General features: G+C 36.7%; 2 protein-coding genes and 1 non-coding gene across 7 annotated transcripts; 1 reads left to right on the forward strand and 2 right to left on the reverse strand.

Moving 5' to 3' along the window:
* Positions 1–3161: 3161 nt before the first annotated feature.
* p2rx3a (purinergic receptor P2X, ligand-gated ion channel, 3a) lies at positions 3162–15155 on the forward strand. 5 transcript variants are annotated; one of them, XM_058798823.1, is made up of 13 exons: positions 3162–3919; positions 9522–9603; positions 10224–10359; positions 10464–10535; positions 10632–10701; positions 10860–10956; positions 11100–11177; positions 11520–11661; positions 13431–13567; positions 13641–13734; positions 13822–13887; positions 13967–14044; positions 14128–15152. In XM_058798823.1, the coding sequence occupies exons 3-13, from the start codon at positions 10255–10257 to the stop codon at positions 14278–14280; spliced, it is 1092 nt and encodes a 363-aa protein (XP_058654806.1). In that variant the 5' UTR covers positions 3162–3919; positions 9522–9603; positions 10224–10254; the 3' UTR covers positions 14281–15152. The 5 variants fall into 5 exon arrangements, with proteins under 5 accessions (XP_058654806.1, XP_058654803.1, XP_058654802.1 ...); XM_058798822.1 differs by lacking the exon at positions 9522–9603 and having other exon boundaries at positions 3639–3653; positions 3854–4320; positions 10221–10359; positions 14128–15151; XM_058798820.1 differs by lacking the exon at positions 9522–9603 and having other exon boundaries at positions 3162–4320; positions 10221–10359; positions 14128–15151.
* Positions 12534–12652, reverse strand: LOC131553979 (5S ribosomal RNA). The gene has a single exon (XR_009274304.1). It is a non-coding gene; the product is annotated as a 5S ribosomal RNA (ribosomal RNA).
* A 71-nt stretch (positions 15156–15226) lies between the features above and the next one.
* Positions 15227–20590, reverse strand: zgc:113229 (uncharacterized protein LOC550612 homolog). The gene is made up of 5 exons (XM_058798817.1): positions 19422–20590; positions 18306–18409; positions 17528–18062; positions 17190–17441; positions 15227–15448 (listed from the first exon to the last, which is right to left on the reverse strand). The coding sequence occupies exons 1-5, from the start codon at positions 20211–20213 to the stop codon at positions 15245–15247; spliced, it is 1887 nt and encodes a 628-aa protein (XP_058654800.1). The 5' UTR covers positions 20214–20590; the 3' UTR covers positions 15227–15244.
* Between the last annotated feature and the right edge of the window lie 589 nt (positions 20591–21179).

A 21179-nucleotide genomic window follows, 5' to 3' on the forward strand; every position in this document is an offset into this window, starting at 1 on the left:
AATTTAATGCATCCTTGCTAAATATTTTTTTGCCCTCAAACATTTGAGTACAATGCCTGTTACTTGCAGCTCTGCTTAAAGTTGACACAGTCACTGCTTGTGCAATGTTTAGAGGAAAGAAAAAGAAAGGAAGGTGGAAGCTAAGACGAAGAGTGGAGGAGAAAAGAGAAAGAAAAAAGGCAGAAATTACAGCTTTAAGAGTTAAGAAGAGTTCATCTCCATATGAATCTGACCATGACAGAGGCAGCAAACGCAAGCTGTGACTGATGCCTTTCCTCTTGGGTTTATTGGACTTATTTAGATTTGAATAATTCAACCTTCCTTATTTATCGCAGGCATCTGATGATGATGAGGAGGAGGAAGAGGAACCCGCGTCCACACTGGCCATCTCTGAGGAGTCGGGATCTGACTGATGTCACACTCAAACACAGAGACATTGCTACATCTCAGGTTTCTCTATGAATAACTGATGGTTACTCGGACCAAGACTTTCAGCCGTGCCATGTTTGAGCTGCAAACACATTTTTTACGCATTTTCCCATTCCTATTGAGAACTTGGATATAGACAAGTACCTGTAACATGTGTTTTGTACTTTAAGCTATCAAAATGTTAATCACTGTTTTGCAGTAAAAGTCCAGTGAGTAATTAAGTGTGTGTGTGTGTGTGTGTGTGTTGGCTTGACTGAAGACACTTGAGGGTCTTTATATATGATGAAATATACTGGTAGAGAAGAAGCGGTGAGGAAGTGCTGACAATACAATTTATGCTCAGTTGATAGCATTTGTGGCATAATTAATTTTCAATTAAGCACATTCAATGGAAGTGAATGGTCAATCTGTAATCTTTAAAACAGTGCTTCAGTTGTACAGCCACAGGTTGTAAATAACATCAACATATTGTCAAGCAAATTTTCCACACTGACACCATGCTTAAGACAACGTAAATCTAATATACAGTATCTCACAAAAGTGAGTACACCCCTCACATTTCAGCAATCATTTTAGTATATCTTTTGAAGGGACAATTCTATAGACATGAATAGTTAGGACGATTCTAAGGGCCCGACGATGGGGTGGGGCCCCCGAGGGGGAAACGCTAGAGCCCTGCATTCCCTGGGCTTCGATCGGGCCAATTTTCACGTCATAGTTCAGACACGGGCCGGGCCTGTGTTAGGCTTCTCCTTATTTTTATATTTTAGACATCCATCAATTAGTGATGAAAAAAATTGCCGCGCTGGTGGAAACAACAGGAGACCGTGCCGCGACTGTGAAGAGCGGCTCGACGGTGTTTAGAGTGAAGCAGCAGCTGAAGAGCTCTGCTTCAAATACATGCAATAGGCTGAAGCTTGCTGCAAAGCCCCAGCAAAAGTAAATACCGTGAATGTGTCATGGGGAAATAGTAAGGAGATATTTGAATTATTTACTAATAAACTAATGTTTTCTGTGTCAGTGTCGCAAAGATGAAGATGATGATCCTGACTCAACGTCTCCTCATTAGACGCGCCTTTAGAGAGAAGTGCATCTTCACGGATTATAATCAGGGCTGGACTGGGACAAAAAATCGGCCCTGCCATTTTTTGGTCCTGGTGGCCCACCACCATATATACATATATATATATATATACATACACTACCATTCAAAAGTTTTTGAACAGTAAGATTTTTCTTTTTTTTTTTTTTTTGAAAGAAGTCTCTTCTGCTAACCAAGTCTGCATTTATCTAATCCAAAATACAGCAAAAACAGTAATATTGTGAAATATTTTTACTATTTAAAATAACTGTTTTCTATTTGAATATATTTTAAAATATAATTTATTTCAGTGATCAAAGATTAATTTTCAGCATCATCACTCCAGTCACATGGTCGTTCAGAAATCATTCAAATATTCTGCTTTGCTGCTCAGAATACATTTATTATTATTATTATGTTGAAAACAGCTGAGTATAATTTTTTTCAGGTTTCTTTGATGAATAGAAAGTTCAGATGAACAGCATTTAACTGAAATAGAAATCTTTTGTAACATTATAAATGTCTTTATCATCATATTTGATCAATTTAAAGCATCCTTGCTAAATAAAAGTATTAATTTCCAAAACAAAAATTATACTGACTCCAATCTTTTGAATGGTGTATTGTATAATGTTACAAAAGCTTTTTTATTTCAGATAAATGCTGATCTTTGGATCTTTCTATTCATCAAAGAATCCATTAATAATAATAAATATTTCTTGAGCTGCAAATCAGTATATTAGAATGATTTCTGAAGGATCATGTGACACTGAAGACTGGAGTAATGATGCTGAAAATTCATCTTTGATCACAGGAATAAATTACATTTTAAAATATATTCAAATAGAAAGCAGTTATTTTAAATAGTAAAAATATTTCACAATATTACTGCTTTTGCTGTATTTTGGATAAAATAAATGCAGGCTTGGTGAGCAGAAGAGACTTCTTTAAGAAAACATTCAAAATCTTACTGTTCAATAACTTTTGACTGGTAGTGGAGATATGTATCATTGCATCTAGTTGTTTTGGATAATAAAAAAAAACATCAGGTCTGACAATATCTTGTCTTTCGAAATTAAATCTAGATTTATTCGCATTGGCCCATGGAAACCTCTATGAACACACTTGACATGACTTGTTGGCCAATGGCACACTAATGGTGCACGCACACAGGATAGATGCCTGCCTCCGTTGTGAGTCCCTATCAAGCACTTTACCGATTCAACTGCTCTCCTCTCCTCCTCCTGCCTGGCTCTTTACGCCGTATCACTCACAGCAGAGCAAGCCTGTTCTTAATAAAGCTGATGTGGGAAAAGCCGACGAGGAAGAAGTTGGGGTGAAGCGTTCTTTATGTAGGCGGAGCAAAACACTTCATGGCTCCATCTATAGCGCATTGTGATTGGGTGGTTTACGCTGTCAATAGAGGAGACAAACCAATGGGCCACTGGCTGCTCGTGATGGTCCTTGGCAAAAAATAAATGAATAAATAAATTCTGTCGGCCCCTTCAGTGCGTCGACCCACCGGGAAAATGCCCGGTATGCCAGATTACCAGTCCAGCCCTGATTATAATGAAAGAGTTTTTATTTTCGATTTGATTTATTTCGTTAAGTAGTAATTTAAAGCTTTCTATAGATATATTTATCATGCCTTTGAGGCATGTATTGACTTTCAGTTCATTTTTGTGAAGCGCTCCTGTTCAAGACAAGACTGCGCATCATTGTTTTCTTTATTTTATCAAATTATTTTATTTATTTTATAAAAAGTTTTTTTTAAATATTGTGAGTGAACACAAATAAAAGTAGACCCTTTACAATTCCGAATGATGTATTACTCTTACCTTTATGAGCAAAAAGTACGGCGTAATTTGTTTCCATTGAAAACAATGCAATTGATTGCGCTGGCGCCTCCACGTCCTGCGCTTTAGCTTCCACTCTCCGCACAAACTACTGGATGCAGCGCACATTTATCTAGGTTTAATGTTTAAACATTGTTATATGTGTAACGGAGTTTAAATAATGTTGTTAAATTCATGCATTAATTGGGAAAACTCGACATTGGCTGTTGCGTCACTTGCATTGGCATGCGTGATATTAAGGGCGGAGCTACGTTACCACCAGCAGAGTTTCACATCTCTCGCTGCTGGTAAGTCGCATCAATTAAGCGCTGCGTCATAAACAATGAGTTTAGATTGGTTTTAAGTGTAAGGTTGGACTTTTATACTACACACAAGTTTGTTTCATATGTCTGTCAGTTGAGTCAAATATGTGTTATTTGCGATTGATAAAATGAAGTGTGTGTGTAACCTGCTTATGAACTTAGTATCTCTGTTTATTTCATTCAAGACTTTGAGCAACGTTGATGCGTTGATGCACTGTCCTTTAACCAGCTTTTGGTCGTGTTTGTCCCAGGTATGTGTTATATTCAGATTTGTCATGTTCTGTGTAAAAAAATGTATTAGCCGAGTTGAGTATTAGCATTGACACACGTGCTATGTGCTCGCACGTGCTGAACGGTGTAACGGCGCCATTTTAGGTGTGCGTTTTCTTTATCTTTTGGTATTTCACTTATACAAAATATGTAAAAGATGGTTACTTAAGTTTATAATTTCTCTGCATTTGTGATTTGATGAGAACCGAGAAAGTGATTTTATATTTTATTTCTTTTAATGTATGTTTTATTCCACTATATGTTCACGCTCACTTTATAACAATGTATATTCAGCAGAGTTTCACATCTCTCGCTGCTGACTTTGAGCAACGTTGATGCGTTGATGCACTGTCCTTTAACCAGCTTTTGGTCGTGTTTGTCCCAGTTTGTCTGTGACAGGCTCCAGTAAAGAGATCTTGAGTGACCATCCACCTGCTCTCAGTGTGATTCCATCCACACAAACACACACAGTCACATATGCTTGAACTGTTTTAGTAGATCTATAGATTGTATTTTAGTCAAGTCTTGATGATTTGAGAAGGCTAAATTCATCAAACATAAGCTATGATCAGCCTGCCGGTCTGCCGCTGCTGCTTGGTCCTTACTTTAAGAAAAAATTAACTTATTTAACGAACAAAAAAATCGCGATTTCGACCGAGGGGGATTCTACCGGAACGTGATCTGTACCTGGTGAGGAGTACCAAGAAAATTGTATCTTGCCTACAGTCAAGCATGGTCGTGGTAGCATCATGGTCTGGTGCTGCATGAGTTCTGCTGGAGAGCTGCGGTTCATTGAGGGAAACATGGATTCCAACATGTACTGAGACATTCTGAAGCAGAAGATGATGCCCTCCCTTCAGAAACTGGACTGAACGGCAGTTTTCCAACATAATAACGACCCCAAACACACCACCAAGATGACAACTGCCTTGCTGATGAAGGTGAAGGTGATGGAGTGGCCAAGTATGTCTCCAGACCTGAACCCTATTGAGCACCTGTGGGGCATCATCCTCAAGCTGAAGGTGGAGAAGCACCATGTGTCTAACATCCAGCAGCTCCGTGATGTCATTATGGAGGAGTGGAAGAGGATCCCAGCAACAACCTGCGCAGCTCTGGTGAACTCCAAGCCCAGGAGGATTAAGGCAGTTCTAGATAACAATGATGCCCCTACAAAATATTGACACTTTGGACATGTTCACTTAGGGTGTACTCATTTTTGTTGCCCGTTATTTGGACAATAATGGCTATATGTTGAGTTATATTTAGAGGACAGTAAATTTGTACGTCTACAAGCTGCATATTGACTACTCTAAACTATATCCAAGTTTAATTTGTGTAGTATTATCCCTTGAGAAGATATACTACAATTTTTGCTGAAATGTGAGGGATGTACTCACTTTTGTGAGATACTGTAATTGTAAAATTATTTCAACAGAATTATAGCTTAAATAATATCCCACAAAAAATTGACTTATTTACTTTTTTTTTTTTTCTTTTAAGAAAACAAGGTTATTGACTTAACAGACCTGCCAACCCGTATGCATTTTGACCTCAAAATACACTGGTATGATCTGTCAATCGCAACTAAGCAAAAAGGTGGTGATGCCTTTGTGTTCAAAAATTCTGTTATTGTATAGTTTCTTTTTTAGTCAGATTATGTATACAATAATACTATCTGTTACCCTAGACATCAGGGTGACGGCAAATGACGATTTCCTCCTAGAGCTCTCTCTCTGCATCTAGCTGCAAAGATAGACATTCACACACATATGCAGAGAACACTTATCTGTACTTATCTGCCCTGAATCTTATCAAATATGGTTAACTACACACACACAATGAGAGCAGCTTCTTAGAGAGTAAAACGACTAAAGCCATATTCAACTTATTTTCTAACATGCATAAATGTAACTTTGATAAATAATTATTCAAGAAATATTATAATTAACATTATTATGAGGGCCATAGTAGATCTGCGATCCACTCCTTCAGTATAAACAAACAACACCACAGTCACATGACTTCAACGTCACCATTACTAAACTTACAACAACTCTTTCAGTCTTTATCTACAAAACATTTTCCTCGAAAGTTTGAGTTACACTAGCGAGATGAGATTACCTGTTCAGCATAATGTTTTAACCAAAAACCCACTGACTTTATGATTATGATGGAACCAGAAGTGCTAAAATGCAACTCATTTCTGGTGACAAAAACATGTCACACACATTTATGAAACAATACTATGTCACAGAAACTGTGGATAGAGATTAACTTGCATTGAACCCAGAACAGTCTTTTAACTGCCTAAAAGTTTGAGGATTGTTCAGTGTAGTTTATATCCTGTAATTGGGGGGAAATTAAACCCCATTATGTTCTTAATAAACCCACTTAAGAAGTTCCTAAGGCATCGTCCAGACACATGCCCTGCCATCTAAGACGACTCAACCAATCACCCTTTCTTGCCAAATTCAAGCAAAATGGCTTTGTTAGAACTGAAAGGCAAGTAAATAAACCTCATCAGGGGTATAAAGTACCAGTAATGGCCTACAGTGAGAGCCTGTGGCTTTTAATACAGCATGAGACTTTCATGGTGAAGATATGTGGTCTGTCAAAAGCAAAGGGAAGTTGAAAAGAAGTTGTGGTTTTTAATATGATAGAGGGGTAAGAGAGACGGATGGAGCCTTATAGCTGTACTGGGTGGTCTGGATGTGAGGATGTAAGGTGAAATTGAATAGTGCAAGTTTCATTAAATTCACTGTAATCTCAGTGTTGCCTTTTTAAAATGGTTTTCAATGAAATTAAAATATCAAATTTACAAAAATTGTCTGTTCTATGAGTAAATATATTTAAAATAGATAAAACATATTAAAATAATCCATCTTATCCCATCCTCGCTCTCTCTGTCAAACTCCTGTTTTGTCTCCTGGGTGCCGTTGTATGTCCTCTTTGAAGGATAATCAATTTTGTGCCATGTATAAGAGTGGATAATGCCAGTGCTTGACGATGTTCATGACTCTGGCATATGTAATTTATGGGAAGTTATGTCCACTTAAGGACGCTTCTCTGAAAGCTTTCCAGTTGGAGATGACCCGACGTCGTAATTGACCACAAACATAATGGGCTCGCTTTAGTGATGAGGAAATGCGATCTTCACTTTAAGTGTACACAATTTGCAAACGACTCGAGAATTTTCCTAGTAGACCAGGGAATCAGTAAATATGGGTTAGACAGTGTGATGGCAAATAGGGATTTTTAAAATCTCTTTGATACTATTTTTACTTTAAGTGGTCCATTTTAATTGACAAATATTGGGTGTATATATTTATATATTTTCCTTGTCAATATAGAGCAAGATGCTCTGCAAAAGAAATGAACTATCTTTGTGTACACAAGTCAGATTAGAGAAGTGGACATAATGGACAGATGTGAGCCACAGCTGCCAAATTACTGTAACACCTCAGTCTGAAAATATCAGCTATTTAGTCACAGTGAAACAGCATGTGTGTCAAGAAAACTTGTCTTCAGACTATAAAATACAATAGCAAATGGAAAATGGCATTACTGTATGTAAATATGTAAAATATGTATTTGTATTTTGTATTTGTTCAACGTGAATGAATAGGGACGTTAAACACTACATATATATTTCTATCGGACCCAAAAACATTGAATAAAATAGGACTGTTATGTGTTCATGTAGTTGTCAGTTCATGTTTTATGTATTTTGTTCAGTTATTGACCATTCATAAAGACCTGCCCCATTAGTTACTGTTACAATGTCTGACAAGCCATGCCTCTCTCACGCTACACATGTTCACACGCAGTAAAAAATACATTGCGGAGCAAAGAGGAAACTGACAACACGCTGACAGACAAGACAGAGCAGGTTACTTCTGGTATGAAACAATGTATTAGCTTTTAAATTTGATCATTTTTAAGAAATTCAAACAATAAATACTGTTTTGTGGCTCTTTAATGTTTCGTGACAGATCTGATCTAGCATGAAATAAACATGAATGAACATCAGAGGGTATCTTGTTTCAACCGCAGAAAAAGCATCAATACACATCAGGTTTTTCAGGTTCAGGTCCACTGGCATAAATCTTATCTATAAAAGTTATTTTATATAGGAAAAAAATACTTGAGTTATTCAAGTGAAAAGATGTCTCCATACTGTATCTTGCTTCATTCAGCACCTCTATAAGGACGGTTTGTATCTTGTATTATCTTATTATGTGTTGCATAATCTTATTATGTTTTGTTACAATTACAAAATACAAAGAAGATTATTCTGTTGAGTTTTCTGTGATTGAAGCATTGAATGCTAACAAACTTTGTTTGAAATTGTCTTAAAAGGAGAAAACATTGCTTGTATCAGTTGCATGATGCCCCTTGCCCATATTGTGAATCCTGCCCTGAAACAGTAGTTCCATCCCCTATTTTTATGCGCATTTTGGGAGATCGCATTAAAAAAACACTGGATGGAAATGCCAAGGTGTGCATAAATTCTGAAAATGCAACTAAGTACGATAAATTTCTTATCCGGTAAGAAAACATGCGCATAAACTACGATGGAAACACTTTTACCGAATAAATTCCTTAATGCGCATCCAAAAAGTCATGTGACTTTGCGATGGGACGACATAAAACTGGACCAATCAATAGACCGATCTCATTTCTCGACATCTGAAATGCTAGTTTTTCTTCGTAATATTTAGCGGAAGTTAATCAGGAAGTGAAGATTTTGTTCTCTTCAACTCACTGAATGAAAAAAATGCTTTATTCGCAAATGTTTAATGCGATATTCCAATTTTGTTTAATTCGTAACTTGGGTTGGAAACAATTATGACACTTTCTATTTCTAAGGAAACATATACAGTCCTAAACAATAGCAGATTTTGAATGATTGACTGGATAGCAATGCCACAAGGCTGAACAGTTTGTAAAATTGTACCATTTACTTGTGAAACACTTACGTGTGAAAAAAGTGCCAACATGATTGCGATTCTAATGAAAACAACAATGCCAATGCATATTGTGACTTTGTATGTGTGATGAAAACGTCAAACAAAAGACAAATTGTAACGAAATACAGAGTTGCAATAAAGAATACATTAAATTCATGCTTTATTTACAGTAAAAGACAATATGCGTGCCCTTTTGCTCATATTCCGCACTTTCACAAATCAGCTGTTAAAATTAGACATAGTAATGTGTTTGTATTTATAAAAGGTTTGGTTTGTAAAAAAAAAAAAGAGACATTTCCTTTAAATAAAGCTGGAAAGAGATGAGCAAATGAGCAGGCAATTAGGCAAATGGACAGTCAAGGCCCTTGGGGGCCACAGAGAGAAGAGGCATGAACACGAAAAGGGGAGGGAAAATGTGGTCGACATTTTTTTCTTTTTTTTTAAATACACCAAGTAAAATAAAATCTCTCATTCAGCAGACGAACAATAGTGCGGAACACACTCAGCTCAAGAGTTTCTCTAGCTTACGCTTGTTAATATTACACAACACACACTTCTACTATGGCTCACAGAGTCCTGCACTTCATCTCTGACTTCTTCGTCTATGAAACAGCCAAATCGGTTGTGGTGAAGAGCTGGTCTGTTGGAATCATCAACCGCGTCGTCCAGCTGTTAATTATTCTGTATTTTATCTGGTAAGCGTTGATTATTGTTGTTAATATTAATTTTAACTCCTTTTAAATATTACAGTTTTAGTTTAAAGGCAAGTAAATGGGGAAATATAAAAATACATTTAATGAAGTGAAGAGCTTGTACCTGATGGTGTTTGAGAGCAGAAAATGTAGTTAAACTGTGATGATGAATGTAAATGTTTTAAATAATGATATAAAATAAAGATTTGGGACTTATTAATGAATGTAATTGATTAAATGTGTTTATACTGAGTGGCAAATGGGTGTAAGTGTACCAGTAGTTAATGATTAATAAAAAATTAAGAAAAAAGTATGTACATTATATCATATTCATTTATAAGTCACTTTGGATAAAGGCAAAATGCTAAATATATGAATATGAATAAATGTAAATGTAAATCATGGCAATCATGCTAATAGATCTATCCATCTATAAAATGATAGTCATGATAAATTGTTTGATGATTAACATATATTATTTAATGATTTACATGTATTTTATATATCATTGCATAAAAGACTTACTGATTTGCATACACATACATACTAATGCATACTTAAAAGTATATATTTTTAAGTTAATTAATTAATGACCTTAATAAGGAACATGTTTGTATTTTCAGCTGGGTGTTTATTCATGAAAAAGGACATCAGATGCGGGACACGGGAATCGAGTCTGCGGTCATGACCAAAGTGAAGGGCCTGGGCAAATTTAACAACCGTGTGATGGATGTGGCAGACTATATAGTTCCCTCACAGGTCCGTAAATGTCCATTTTAATGCTGAAATTTGAAACTATGCATTTCATATTCTGCTCTCTGTGAAGTCTTGGTCTGAGGTCAACGTTTCTGCACATTTTTCAGGGTGGTTCCTCCTTCTCTATCATCACCAGCATGGTCATCACAGCCAATCAGACGCAAGGACGATGCCCTGAGGTGACACCCAAACCTCAGCTTACTTTATATACTTTAAATCCGCTTTCTTATGTACTTTAACACATGCACTCTTTCTACTCTTCTCTTGTCTGTCAGACTGATAATATGTTTAATTGCACTACTGATGATGACTGCATAGCACATCTGGGCTCAAATTTAGGAAATGGTGAGTTCATTGTGTCTTCTGAGTTCAGTCTTATAGAGGCTGACATCACTATCAGGTCTATTAATACTCATTATACTTCAATGCATAATTATATAGTAGTGATTGAAGCATGCTGATACTTTCTAGATTGCTTCAGATGCATGTCTCCTATATCACAGGTATTATAACGGGCACATGCTTGAACAATGATAATGGCACAACAGGATGGTGTGAAATTGAAGGCTGGTGCCCTGCAGAGAATGACAACGTTTCAGAGTAAGAAACGCATGCATGAAGTGCAGCTTTTTAGATTTGTAATTCAGATATTGTACACAGGGGGGAGTTATTTTATAATCCAAAATTGATTGAATTGAACACGTTTTAATGCTAGATGCATTAATTAATCGGCTCGTTCTTAGAAACCCAATGAAAGAGGTGGAGAACTTCACCATCTTCATCAAGAACAGCATTCGCTTCCCTCAGTTTAACGTCAAAAGGTGAGTTTCATCTACAATAATTAAAAAACTGTTGTGAGAAGCCATTTCTTTCTGAATTAATCTAATTTAAATTAGGCCTGTCAATGCAATCTAAGAATTTCCCACAATTAATTATGCAAAAATGTTCACTGATATGGAAATAGTGCAGGTGTTCATCTGCCACATTAATTTAACCTCTTGCACTGATCAAATTTTCTAATGAGATGTGATAAATGTGATTAATTTATCACATAATTAGCCCCCACTCCGAAAACAAAGGAAATTCAAATGGCCAGAATAATAATAATAATATTGTTATTATGTCATTGCTATATCCTGTTTCTCACTCTCTTACCTTCACAGAGGCAATTTCCCTTCAAGCCTAAACCACTCTGACATTAAGACCTGTTATTACGACCCGGTGGACAATCCGTTCTGTCCGATCTTTAAAGTGGGAAATATCCTGAGAGACATCAATCAAAGTTTGGACAGCATTATTGACAAAGTAGGTCCACTCAGTTTTACCTCTCATCTGACCGCTCATCCTATTTTCAGTTTATCAAAGAGATCCATTTCATTATTTTGATAAACAATCCATTAAATCTCTCAGTTGACTGCTGCTGGATTGTTAGAGCAAAAGCTAATATGTCTGGTGTTGATTGGCATGGTGTGTCACACAACAACAGTCTGTTCTGTAACCAGAATGTGTAGTTATTGCAGAGCCATCGAGATCAGCTTCAAAACACAATATATGGAGGAACCCGTAGAGCAGGGCTTCACAAATGGAGGCTTGCAAAGCCTTGGGGGTTCATGAGAGAGTTGCAGTGGGTTTTGAGGATGCAGTGTGTGCTGGGTTCACTTTCTTTACATTCACATCTGCATAATTTCCAACACTTTTTGTGTAAAGAAGCTAACAGTATTTCAACAATATTCCACCAAAATAAATGCTACACTGGACTTAACATATTAATGCAAAAAGGGTTTGAATGTTTAAATTTACGCTGAAATGTCAGTTCAAAACGCATATATGATAAGGTAAATAATAATGGTAATGTAACTGATTACAATAAAATACTCACAAAAAAATATTAAATATTGATCTTGCATGTCATGCGAATATGCAAATGTGTCGTTAAATTATTTAAATATTAATTTAAAAACAGAGAACCAAAAAACCAAATAGTGCTTAGAGATTTGCTGTAGAAAAAAGGTCTCTCGATCGCCTCCTGGAGGAGAAAGGAAGAATGAAGTGGATGCCCTCAGAAGGCAAAGAGAAACCAAAATGAAAGAAAATATTTGTTTCAAATGATGAAGGGAACAAGCTACAGTTCTGAGTCATGAAGAAGTGTATTATCTGATGAGTGTAGGAAACGCAAAAGCTTACAGCACCTGGTATTCCCAGGCGGTCTCCCATCCAAGTACTAACCAGGCCCGACCCTGCTTAGCTTCCGAGATCGGACGAGATCGGGCGTGTTCAGGGTGGTGTGGCCGTAAGCGAAAGTTGGAGCCAAGAGCGAGCGATTTAAAGAAGACACACCGACAGCAGCGCCTCGCAGACCGGCCACAGACCCCGGCCCTTCCCCCTCGAGCGCTCATCACATTCACAACTTTTTTCACGAAATATTCCCGCTTCAGTCAAAATTCAGTTCAGTCCACAGCATTTGTGTCAAAATGTTAAGGAAAAAAAGTAAACTCGTCCCAATAACGGCAACAATTATTATTATTTTATTTTTTTTGAGGATTTAAGAGCAGAAAATGTGAAGCGTATAGGTTTTTTTTTTTTTAAATAGCCTACAGTTCAGCCCACAGCATTTGCATTATGCCGTAACACTAACAAAGAACACAAAAACATATCTACTTGCCGCTCTTTTTCTTAAACGAAAGAAAATAACAAGGTTGTCCCCCAAAGTGAGTTAAATCTGATAAAATAAAAAAAACAACCTCCCTTTAAATGCCCAGGTGTGTTTTCAAAGGTGAAAATGATACATATGTGACCCTCTCTGTGAATTCCAGGCTCAAAATCTAATTATGAGATAACAAGCATCAAAGTTTGATTTCACTATGATATCAGTCTTTGACATGGTCATACTTAGTCAGTATAAAAGATATACATTTTCACAGAATGTCCTTTAGTTTATGAAGGATGATTTTATGTAGAAAGCAGTAAATCATCAGACTTTAGCTGGGTTTTCACAGCCTGGGTCAAATGATGGGCATGTACATATGAAGTAAACAATGTTTTTGTGTTGTTTGATGTGTGTGTTTTTGTGTCAGGGAGGAGAGATTGGTATTAACATCAATTGGAAGTGTAATCTGGATTATAATGCGATGCACTGCAATCCCAAGTACTTCTTCACACGCTTGGATGCTGCTTTTGAGAACAGCGCTGCCTCTAAAGGATATAACTTCAGGTAGCACATAAACACACTACTCATGCATCATTCTGTCTTTTCTGCAACTGCATCTTCTTTTTATCTCTTCCAGGTTTGCTAAATACTATCAGTCTGAAGATGGGACTGAGCATCGAACGCTTCATAAAGCTAAAGCAATTCGCGTTGAAATAATCGTGTCTGGCAATGTGGGTAGATTGTATAGACTTAAATGCTTTAAAGCAGTTTATGTGACACATATGGACTTGTGCATGTCTAACTTTGCTTATTTGCAGGCAGGGAAGTTTAGCACTGTGCCGTTTCTGATTAATTTGGTGGCAGCTCTCACTTCAGTGGGACTGGTAAGACAATTGTGACACACTTTAAAGCTGGCAAAAACATGTTAGGCACATGATATCTGACTGATGTATATTTTTGCAGGCTACTGTGTTCTGTGACATCATCCTTCTCAACTTTCATAAAGGGGCGGATGAGTACAAAGCAAAGAAATTTGAAGAGGTGCCAGAGTTGAGTTTAGTCATGTAAGTATGTAGAGATAAAATAGAGCGATTATCTTATCTTTCTGTCCTCTTCATGAACAGGTGTCGGGTATTGTGTCCGAGTCAGCAAACAACAGACTCTATGAGGGAAGCCAGATGTCAATCAAAGCATTGGAGAAGAGCCCAAATGACTCCGGGACCTTTTCTATCGGACGACAGGAGTCACACAGCCAGTCAAACCAACATAATAAATAATATACCTACTTCTAGATTTGTGATTTTATGCACTTTCTTCAGGGAACAGTATACAAATAGTAATTTGTTGTAAGTCTGTGAACCTTTAGGGCTTGGTTTGTTAAAACAAATTTAAATAAAGGCTTTCTTCAGTCTACCACAAACACTGAGAAAACACACATCTATGCGTACACTACCAGTCAAAAGTCTGTACACACCTGATCATTATTATTATTTTAGAATTAACACAACTTTGAAATAACACAAATGTACGTATGAAACATATTTTAAAAAATATTAAACAAAACATTGTATTTCTCTTTTCATATCTGAGCTTAAAAAATATTAAAGGAGTTTCCACGCTGGACACATCTGCTTTACAAGAAATTCACAAATGATCACAATTTACTGTATATTTGTATGCAAAATTTAAATTTAAGCTTCCTTAGATAAAAGTATGTCTGATAGTGAATATATACAAACAGTAAATAAGCAGCAGTGCATTAAATTTACAAAGAACAGTAATTTATTCATTAAGTAATAGATAATTGTTCAGCATATAAAATGAACGAAGAAAATGATGATGTGAGTATATACACTATTCCTTTCAGAAGCTAAAAGTATACATGGTTATTTTGTGTATTTAACGTCAATTATTTGTCTAAATCATCTTGATTTTCATACTGTTGACTTTATTTACTTGAACTATGCCCTTGAGATTGCAAGTATTGTTACCTTAGAAAATAAACTGCACAACATCCTTGCACATTAAGTTAAATATTTCTATTGTTATTCTTATGACATTTTACTGTAATGTAATGGCATATCAAATTAATGCTGGCATATCACAGTCTCATTAAAATGATTTTTTTCAGAACGTAATAATGATAATTGTTGATTATTTGTGTCACTCTTGCCTCAGGAAATACAGTCTCAGTTTATGCAAGATGCAAAATTTCAGAGGTGGAGTCAGATGTGAAGAGAGTTAAAATTTGTACTTTCCGCTTTTGGGTTTTAAAGACACAATCCACTTAGGAAAAGAATGACGGGGAGAAGATTCTTCTTGCCAATCATTATCGTCATTGTCTTCTTCACCATCACCATTATCATCAGACTCGGGCAAGTAGGTGGGTGTTATGATGATAACCTCCTCAGAGAATCGGACGCGTCGAGTGTCTTCCATCCTCCTCTGGGAGATGAAGAGAAATAATGACAGGATGTATTATGAATGTGGACACTAATGTGATTGCAATTGATTCACAAATTATAGAATGTGCTTACAATAGATTCATCAATTGAAAATAACTGCCTTGTGAAATGGCCAGCTATAGCAGGCTAACGCAACTAAAAGCAATAGCTGACTCATAAATCAAGATCCTGTCTCCTTTTCTCACTCTCATGTCAACCTGTATGACTTTTATTGTGAAACACAAAGGTGAATTTCTCAAGAATATATTCTCTTAGCCACTCTTTTCAGATGATATAATAAACTAGGGCTGTCAAGCTCCAAAATAACAAATAAATGGCTGTATTTATTTGATAAATATAGTAAAACAGTAACATTGTGAAATATTATTACAATTTAAAATAACTTTTCTATTTTAATACATTTCAAAATATAATATATTCTTGTGATGCAAAGCTGAATTTTCAGCATCATTGTCTTCAGTGTCACATGATCCTTCAGAAATCATTCTAATATGCTCAAGAAACATTTCTTATCATCAATGCTGAAAACAGCAGTTAATATTTTTTGTGGAAACCGTAATACATTTTCAGGATTTTCAAAAGAACAGCATTTATTTGAAAGAAATCTTTTGTAATATTATAAATACCTTTACAGTCAATTTTGATCAATTTAATGCATCCTTGCAGAATCAAAACACTTGCTGCGTCCCAATTTGCCTACTTATACTATGCCCTAAAAGTATGTACTCTTTTTGTGAAGAAAAAGTACATACTTTTGTGCATGTATCAGAAGAGTAGGCAAGCTTTGGGACATACTACTTCATCATAGTTACGTGCATCCTGTAACTGTTTAAACTGCCCTGTTAATCATCTTGTTACAGTTAACATCATCCACATTTCGTTTAATTTGATTTCCTTCCGTATTGGAGAGAAATAAAGAAGCACATCGCGGGTCTTTCAACTCTGCTCATGTATGTTGCATAATGATGCATTTAAAAGCTAATGACCAAACGTATCATTATAAAAGTGCACAGTGTTGCTGCAGATGAAATATAACGTGGATAACATGAAATAAATATTTTTTCATTAGGTTAGACATTGATTATTTATCACTCAAAGCCCTTTCTCTACCTGTCCGTCGGTCGCGCATATCTGCCATGTTTGTAGTTTTTTAACACTTTTTATGCGTGTTTGTAGTTCTAATCGAATCCTCGTCCACTGCGCAATGTGTTGTGGGCAATATTAGAGTGTGCATCGATCTGCACTTCAGAAGTAGTAGACCATCCAGGAATCTTTGGCATACTTTTTTAAACATACTATGATTTGGGACATACTAATTCTATTTTCGAATACTATTTAGGACGGATAGTATGCGAATTGGGACGCAGCAACTAATTTCTTTCAACAAAAAAAACTGAACCCAAACCTTTGAACGGTAACTTACTGAAATTTATAAAGATTGTCCTCATATCAGTGTTAGTTTCTAGTTAGTTTCTACACAACAAGCTGAAAATTCAGCACCACACAACCATTAATTCACTAAAATCACAACTATACCGACACAGTAACAAATGTGTCTCTGTAGTCTGTAACAAACTCCCTTTATGTTCAAACCCAAAACAATAAGTTCGAAATCATTCTTCTGCGGTGTGAATCAAAGTTACTGATCTTATTATTTATAAAAGTCAGTTTCAGTCAAAACTGGCTTATTTGAATGCACATTAGCTTCTGACATATCCTACCTTTTTGACCGCAGTCTCCAAAGGTTCAGAGGACTCAGAGTCTTGAGAGATTGAGTTCAGTGAGTTGAGGGAAGATGCGGGTGAAGGGCTGCGGTCAGAGTTTGAAGACAGCTGTGCAGCTATGAAAGAGCCGCCGTTCTCCTCGTGCTCCATCTCTTGTGTTGTGTGTTCAAACGATTCCCTACTTTTTGTCCAGTGCTCTCTTTTTCGGCTCAGAGATCCATGGGATGTTACAGATGATCTTTGTATTGACTGAGAAATAAGAAAGAACATTTGAAATACTAATAACACAATAAATCATTATTGCACTTCTGATTATAATGCTTATATACTCTCACCTTAGCATATGAAAGGTCAAGGAGGGGTATAAAGTCCTCTGTCCCATCTTGTGGCTGGTTATGGCTGGGGTCGGACACTTGACTAGACATCGGCTGTGGATCGCTATACTCAGTTGCCTTTGATTCATTTGGATCAAGCTGGGAAAAATGTGATTGTCTATTTGATTGCTCACTGTTGTGAGATTCGTTGGGGTTCAGATTGGTGTTTTGTGACTGGTTTGTAAACGGGTCAGTTTGTAATGGATTTGTGGGGAGATCAGAAACACTCATTTGATACATCTCGGTTTGTTTATCGGAGGCCATATCTTGTACAAAGCTCTCTGGGAGCGACGGTTGAGTCGAATCTAAATGGGAATCGCTTGTGTCTTCATGAGTCCATTTACTTTGCAATTCTTCTTCACGTGATTGGTTATTAGCTAACTCTTTAGACTGGTGCATTTTGGTGCTGTTAACTGAGAGAAACTGAGCCCACTCCGTCCCGCTGAAGATCTCCTCCATTAAATTTGAAGTAGTGCCAAATGAGAACAGACTGTCACTGACAAGAAGGATGAAAGATCACGTAAACAGAAAACCAAAATCAGCCAATGAAAACAACTTCAACCAGGATGTGGCTTTAATAGTTACAATAGTTAATTTTACTGTTTTAGCCCTAAGGGGTCACACATTCTTTCTCGATGAGACAGATTCACATGAAATAGAAAGTGATTAATGGATCACACATGTGGAATGATAACTATGTCTAATGCATATTTCTAATGTCATTGGCTGATGTATTTACCTCATGTAGCTGAGTGAACCAGGGCCATCTTCATCCAGTGCTGTGCTGATCTCTTCATGAGTTTCATTCACACCGATGGTCACCGATAACGAAGAGCGATTACTCTGAATATAAACATAAAGACATTTCGCTTTTAATAATTCTAGATTTGACCTATGCTTGCCCATAAAAAGTCAGCCATGATGCTGAATAGTTTGGGTGATTGAATGCTAGCACACTGCTATAAGGATGTTTTTAGCAAATTACGTGCATTCTATTCAAATGTAAGTGGAGCTCTAAGTGGACTTAACAGAGTATGCACCATGTTCAGGTTAAAGGGCACTGCATATGGCATAGGGAATAAGGGTATATTGACACATCACGTCACAGGAAGTGGAGAAGAAAATTTACCCACCAGTCATTGATAATCAGTCCAGTACTTAAAGAAGTTTGAAGTTTAAAACAAAGGCACCGAGGTTCTTGCATTATTATTGAGTTTAATTAGTCCCAGGTGGGATTTGCAAGTGTCTGTATGAAGTGTGCGAGACGTGACCGTTAAAATGCTAATGTCATGATTAAAGTTAAATAAAAGACATCTAATAAAACACACATTTATTTTTATATTAAACACCGCAACCGGCATTTATCACCCATTTTACAGCTTTTAAATATATGAATTACATTGATTACATTTATAATGATTATATTTTTCCAAAAATACTCATGGATGTATTATATAAATAAATATATTACACAAACATAAGGTAATTTACTTCATATTTCTAACATCAAACCATTAACTCCTCTAATATGCATGACTCAAATGTCGTCTGTGTGCGATGATGTTGCATTGTATTCAGAATGAAGACATTTAGTCAAATTAAGTGAACTTGAACTGATATCTCATGCTCAGGGAATAGGGAGCAGTGTGCACTGTGTAGGGACACCGTCAGTCGGGGCACAACTATTGTTTACATTTGCCAAGGCATTGCTAGGTGGTGCTATACTTGCCAAAATATTTATAATTTTCACAAAAGTGAAAGGTGGTTCTGTGGGATCATTTTCATTGTGCAATAGCCTACACGATACAGTTTAATTTCAAACTGTCTTTGTATTAAATCGAACACAAATACTCACTTCATTCTGCGCTTGTCTTTCTCCATCATCTCTTTGTCTGGTCAGTGTGCTTCTGTGTCTCTCTCTCCATCTCTCTTTCACATTCTGAGCCCACCTTTTAGCCTCCCCCCACTTCCTCCTACTTGTCTTTGTCGTTTTTCCTGATTGCTCATGAAATCTGGTGCTTTCATTTCTCTCAATTCCAGCACCCCAACTCCATGTGCCACTTTGACCTCTGACCTCTGGGTTTTTTGTTAGCGTTGGAGCTAAAAGATCAGAAGGGTGGTTTTGGAAGGCTTGTGTTTTGTGTAAAGATGGCACATTTGAGCTGGTTTCTCCGTCCAGAGAAAACGGTTGCTTCTTCTCCGGCTCGGGCATCTGATCGTCTCCGACCCAGGAAGTGACATCACCAGACCTCTCTGATGTAAAGTTCTTGTGTTCCCCCCAAATCAATGGTGGACGTTTAGGTTTACCAGAGAATCCTGAGTTGTTTTTACTGATCCTTCTGACCGGTTGTTTAGCAACAGGAGTCAATGCATCCTCAAAATGAGACGATTGTTGAGTCCAAGGATTCTCCCACTTATTCCAGACTGAGGTGCGTCCATTCGGCTCTTTAACGTTGGAAGAAATTCCAAACTGATAAACTGTTGTTTTAGATGAATCTTCCACTGGTCCAGCATTACATTCTCCAGACGGACTGCATGTTTGCATATCAGTGACTGAGGTACTGTTGGTCTGAGCATTCAGTTGTAATTTCTGAAGCATAGATTCCAGTATTGCATGAGTGTCTGAGACAGGGTTCAACTCCGCCATTGGACTCTATGTTACCACATGCGCACACATGAGTAGAGACAACTCAGATATTGGGTATGCGTATGCATACAAGCTGACTCACTCTAGACGTTCAACTTTCACCCATGATGGTTACTGGTAAAGCTATACAGTTCCATAGATCCTTCATTTATATCATCGTGTTAGCCACACAAGCATTTGTGTCCATCAGTCATTCAGATCCTCTTGTTTTCCACCCAAGCTCTCAAAACTGTTTGATCATTTCACAATTTCTGAATGTTGCAGAAGGAAGGAGTGTCATAAAGAATAGTGCAAAAGCCAGAAAAAGGTGTGCCCAACATCCAGATGGACAGGTAAGACAAGTGTGTCAGGATGAAACATTTTGTCTTTTTGTCACTCCCTCTGACCAGCTGCCAAATGTCTGAGACACCGCGTCTTCACAAATCCTGAGAACATGTTGACATCCTAATATGAAGTCACTGCTTTTTGAGGAAGTGGAGTAGTTACATTTAATTAGTCACCCATTTCTTTTGAGCAGCCAACAAACTGCAATTCTCTAATATAAATAACTTGTTTTATCATATCAATAATTGTAGTAATTATGGTATTTAGGTGAACTGCTCTAGATTTATATTCCTATTTACATAAATATAAAGTAAAATACAATGGAATGTATAATTACAGTGTAATGTGAAATCAGACAGCTGTATCAAACATCAAATAAATGATATAAAATTATGTAACCTTTTGAGTTAAATACTTTAAATAGCCTACTTTAATGACAGATTAACATATGCATAAAACAATTCAGATTCACGTCAAACAATATTATGTTAACGTCCACTAAAATACACAATTTTGCATTTTTTTTTTTTTAACTATGTTGTGAAAGTGAGAATGCACCTGTTTTATGGTTTAACATAGGCAATATAAATCTTGAGGTTGTAAATTATTCATATTTTACGCATTTTTTATGCTTTTGTATAT

This window comes from Onychostoma macrolepis, chromosome 14 (assembly GCF_012432095.1).
Source record: "Onychostoma macrolepis isolate SWU-2019 chromosome 14, ASM1243209v1, whole genome shotgun sequence".
In the NCBI taxonomy this organism is placed as follows: domain Eukaryota; kingdom Metazoa; phylum Chordata; class Actinopteri; order Cypriniformes; family Cyprinidae; genus Onychostoma; species Onychostoma macrolepis.

Coding starts and splice junctions, on each gene's coding strand:
- p2rx3a (XM_058798818.1), top strand. CDS start 9,470: ATGGCTCACAGAGTCCTGCACTTCATCTCTGACTTCTTCGTCTATGAA. Junction 13,568..13,640: donor TCTAAAGGATATAACTTCAG/GTAGCACATAAA, acceptor TATCTCTTCCAG/GTTTGCTAAATACTATCAGT. Junction 14,045..14,127: donor AAGCAAAGAAATTTGAAGAG/GTGCCAGAGTTG, acceptor CTTCATGAACAG/GTGTCGGGTATTGTGTCCGA.
- zgc:113229 (XM_058798817.1), bottom strand. CDS start 20,213: ATGGCGGAGTTGAACCCTGTCTCAGACACTCATGCAATACTGGAATCT. Junction 18,410..19,421: donor AAAGACAAGCGCAGAATGAA/GTGAGTATTTGT, acceptor GTTTATATTCAG/AGTAATCGCTCTTCGTTATC. Junction 17,442..17,527: donor TTGACCTTTCATATGCTAAG/GTGAGAGTATAT, acceptor CTTATTTCTCAG/TCAATACAAAGATCATCTGT.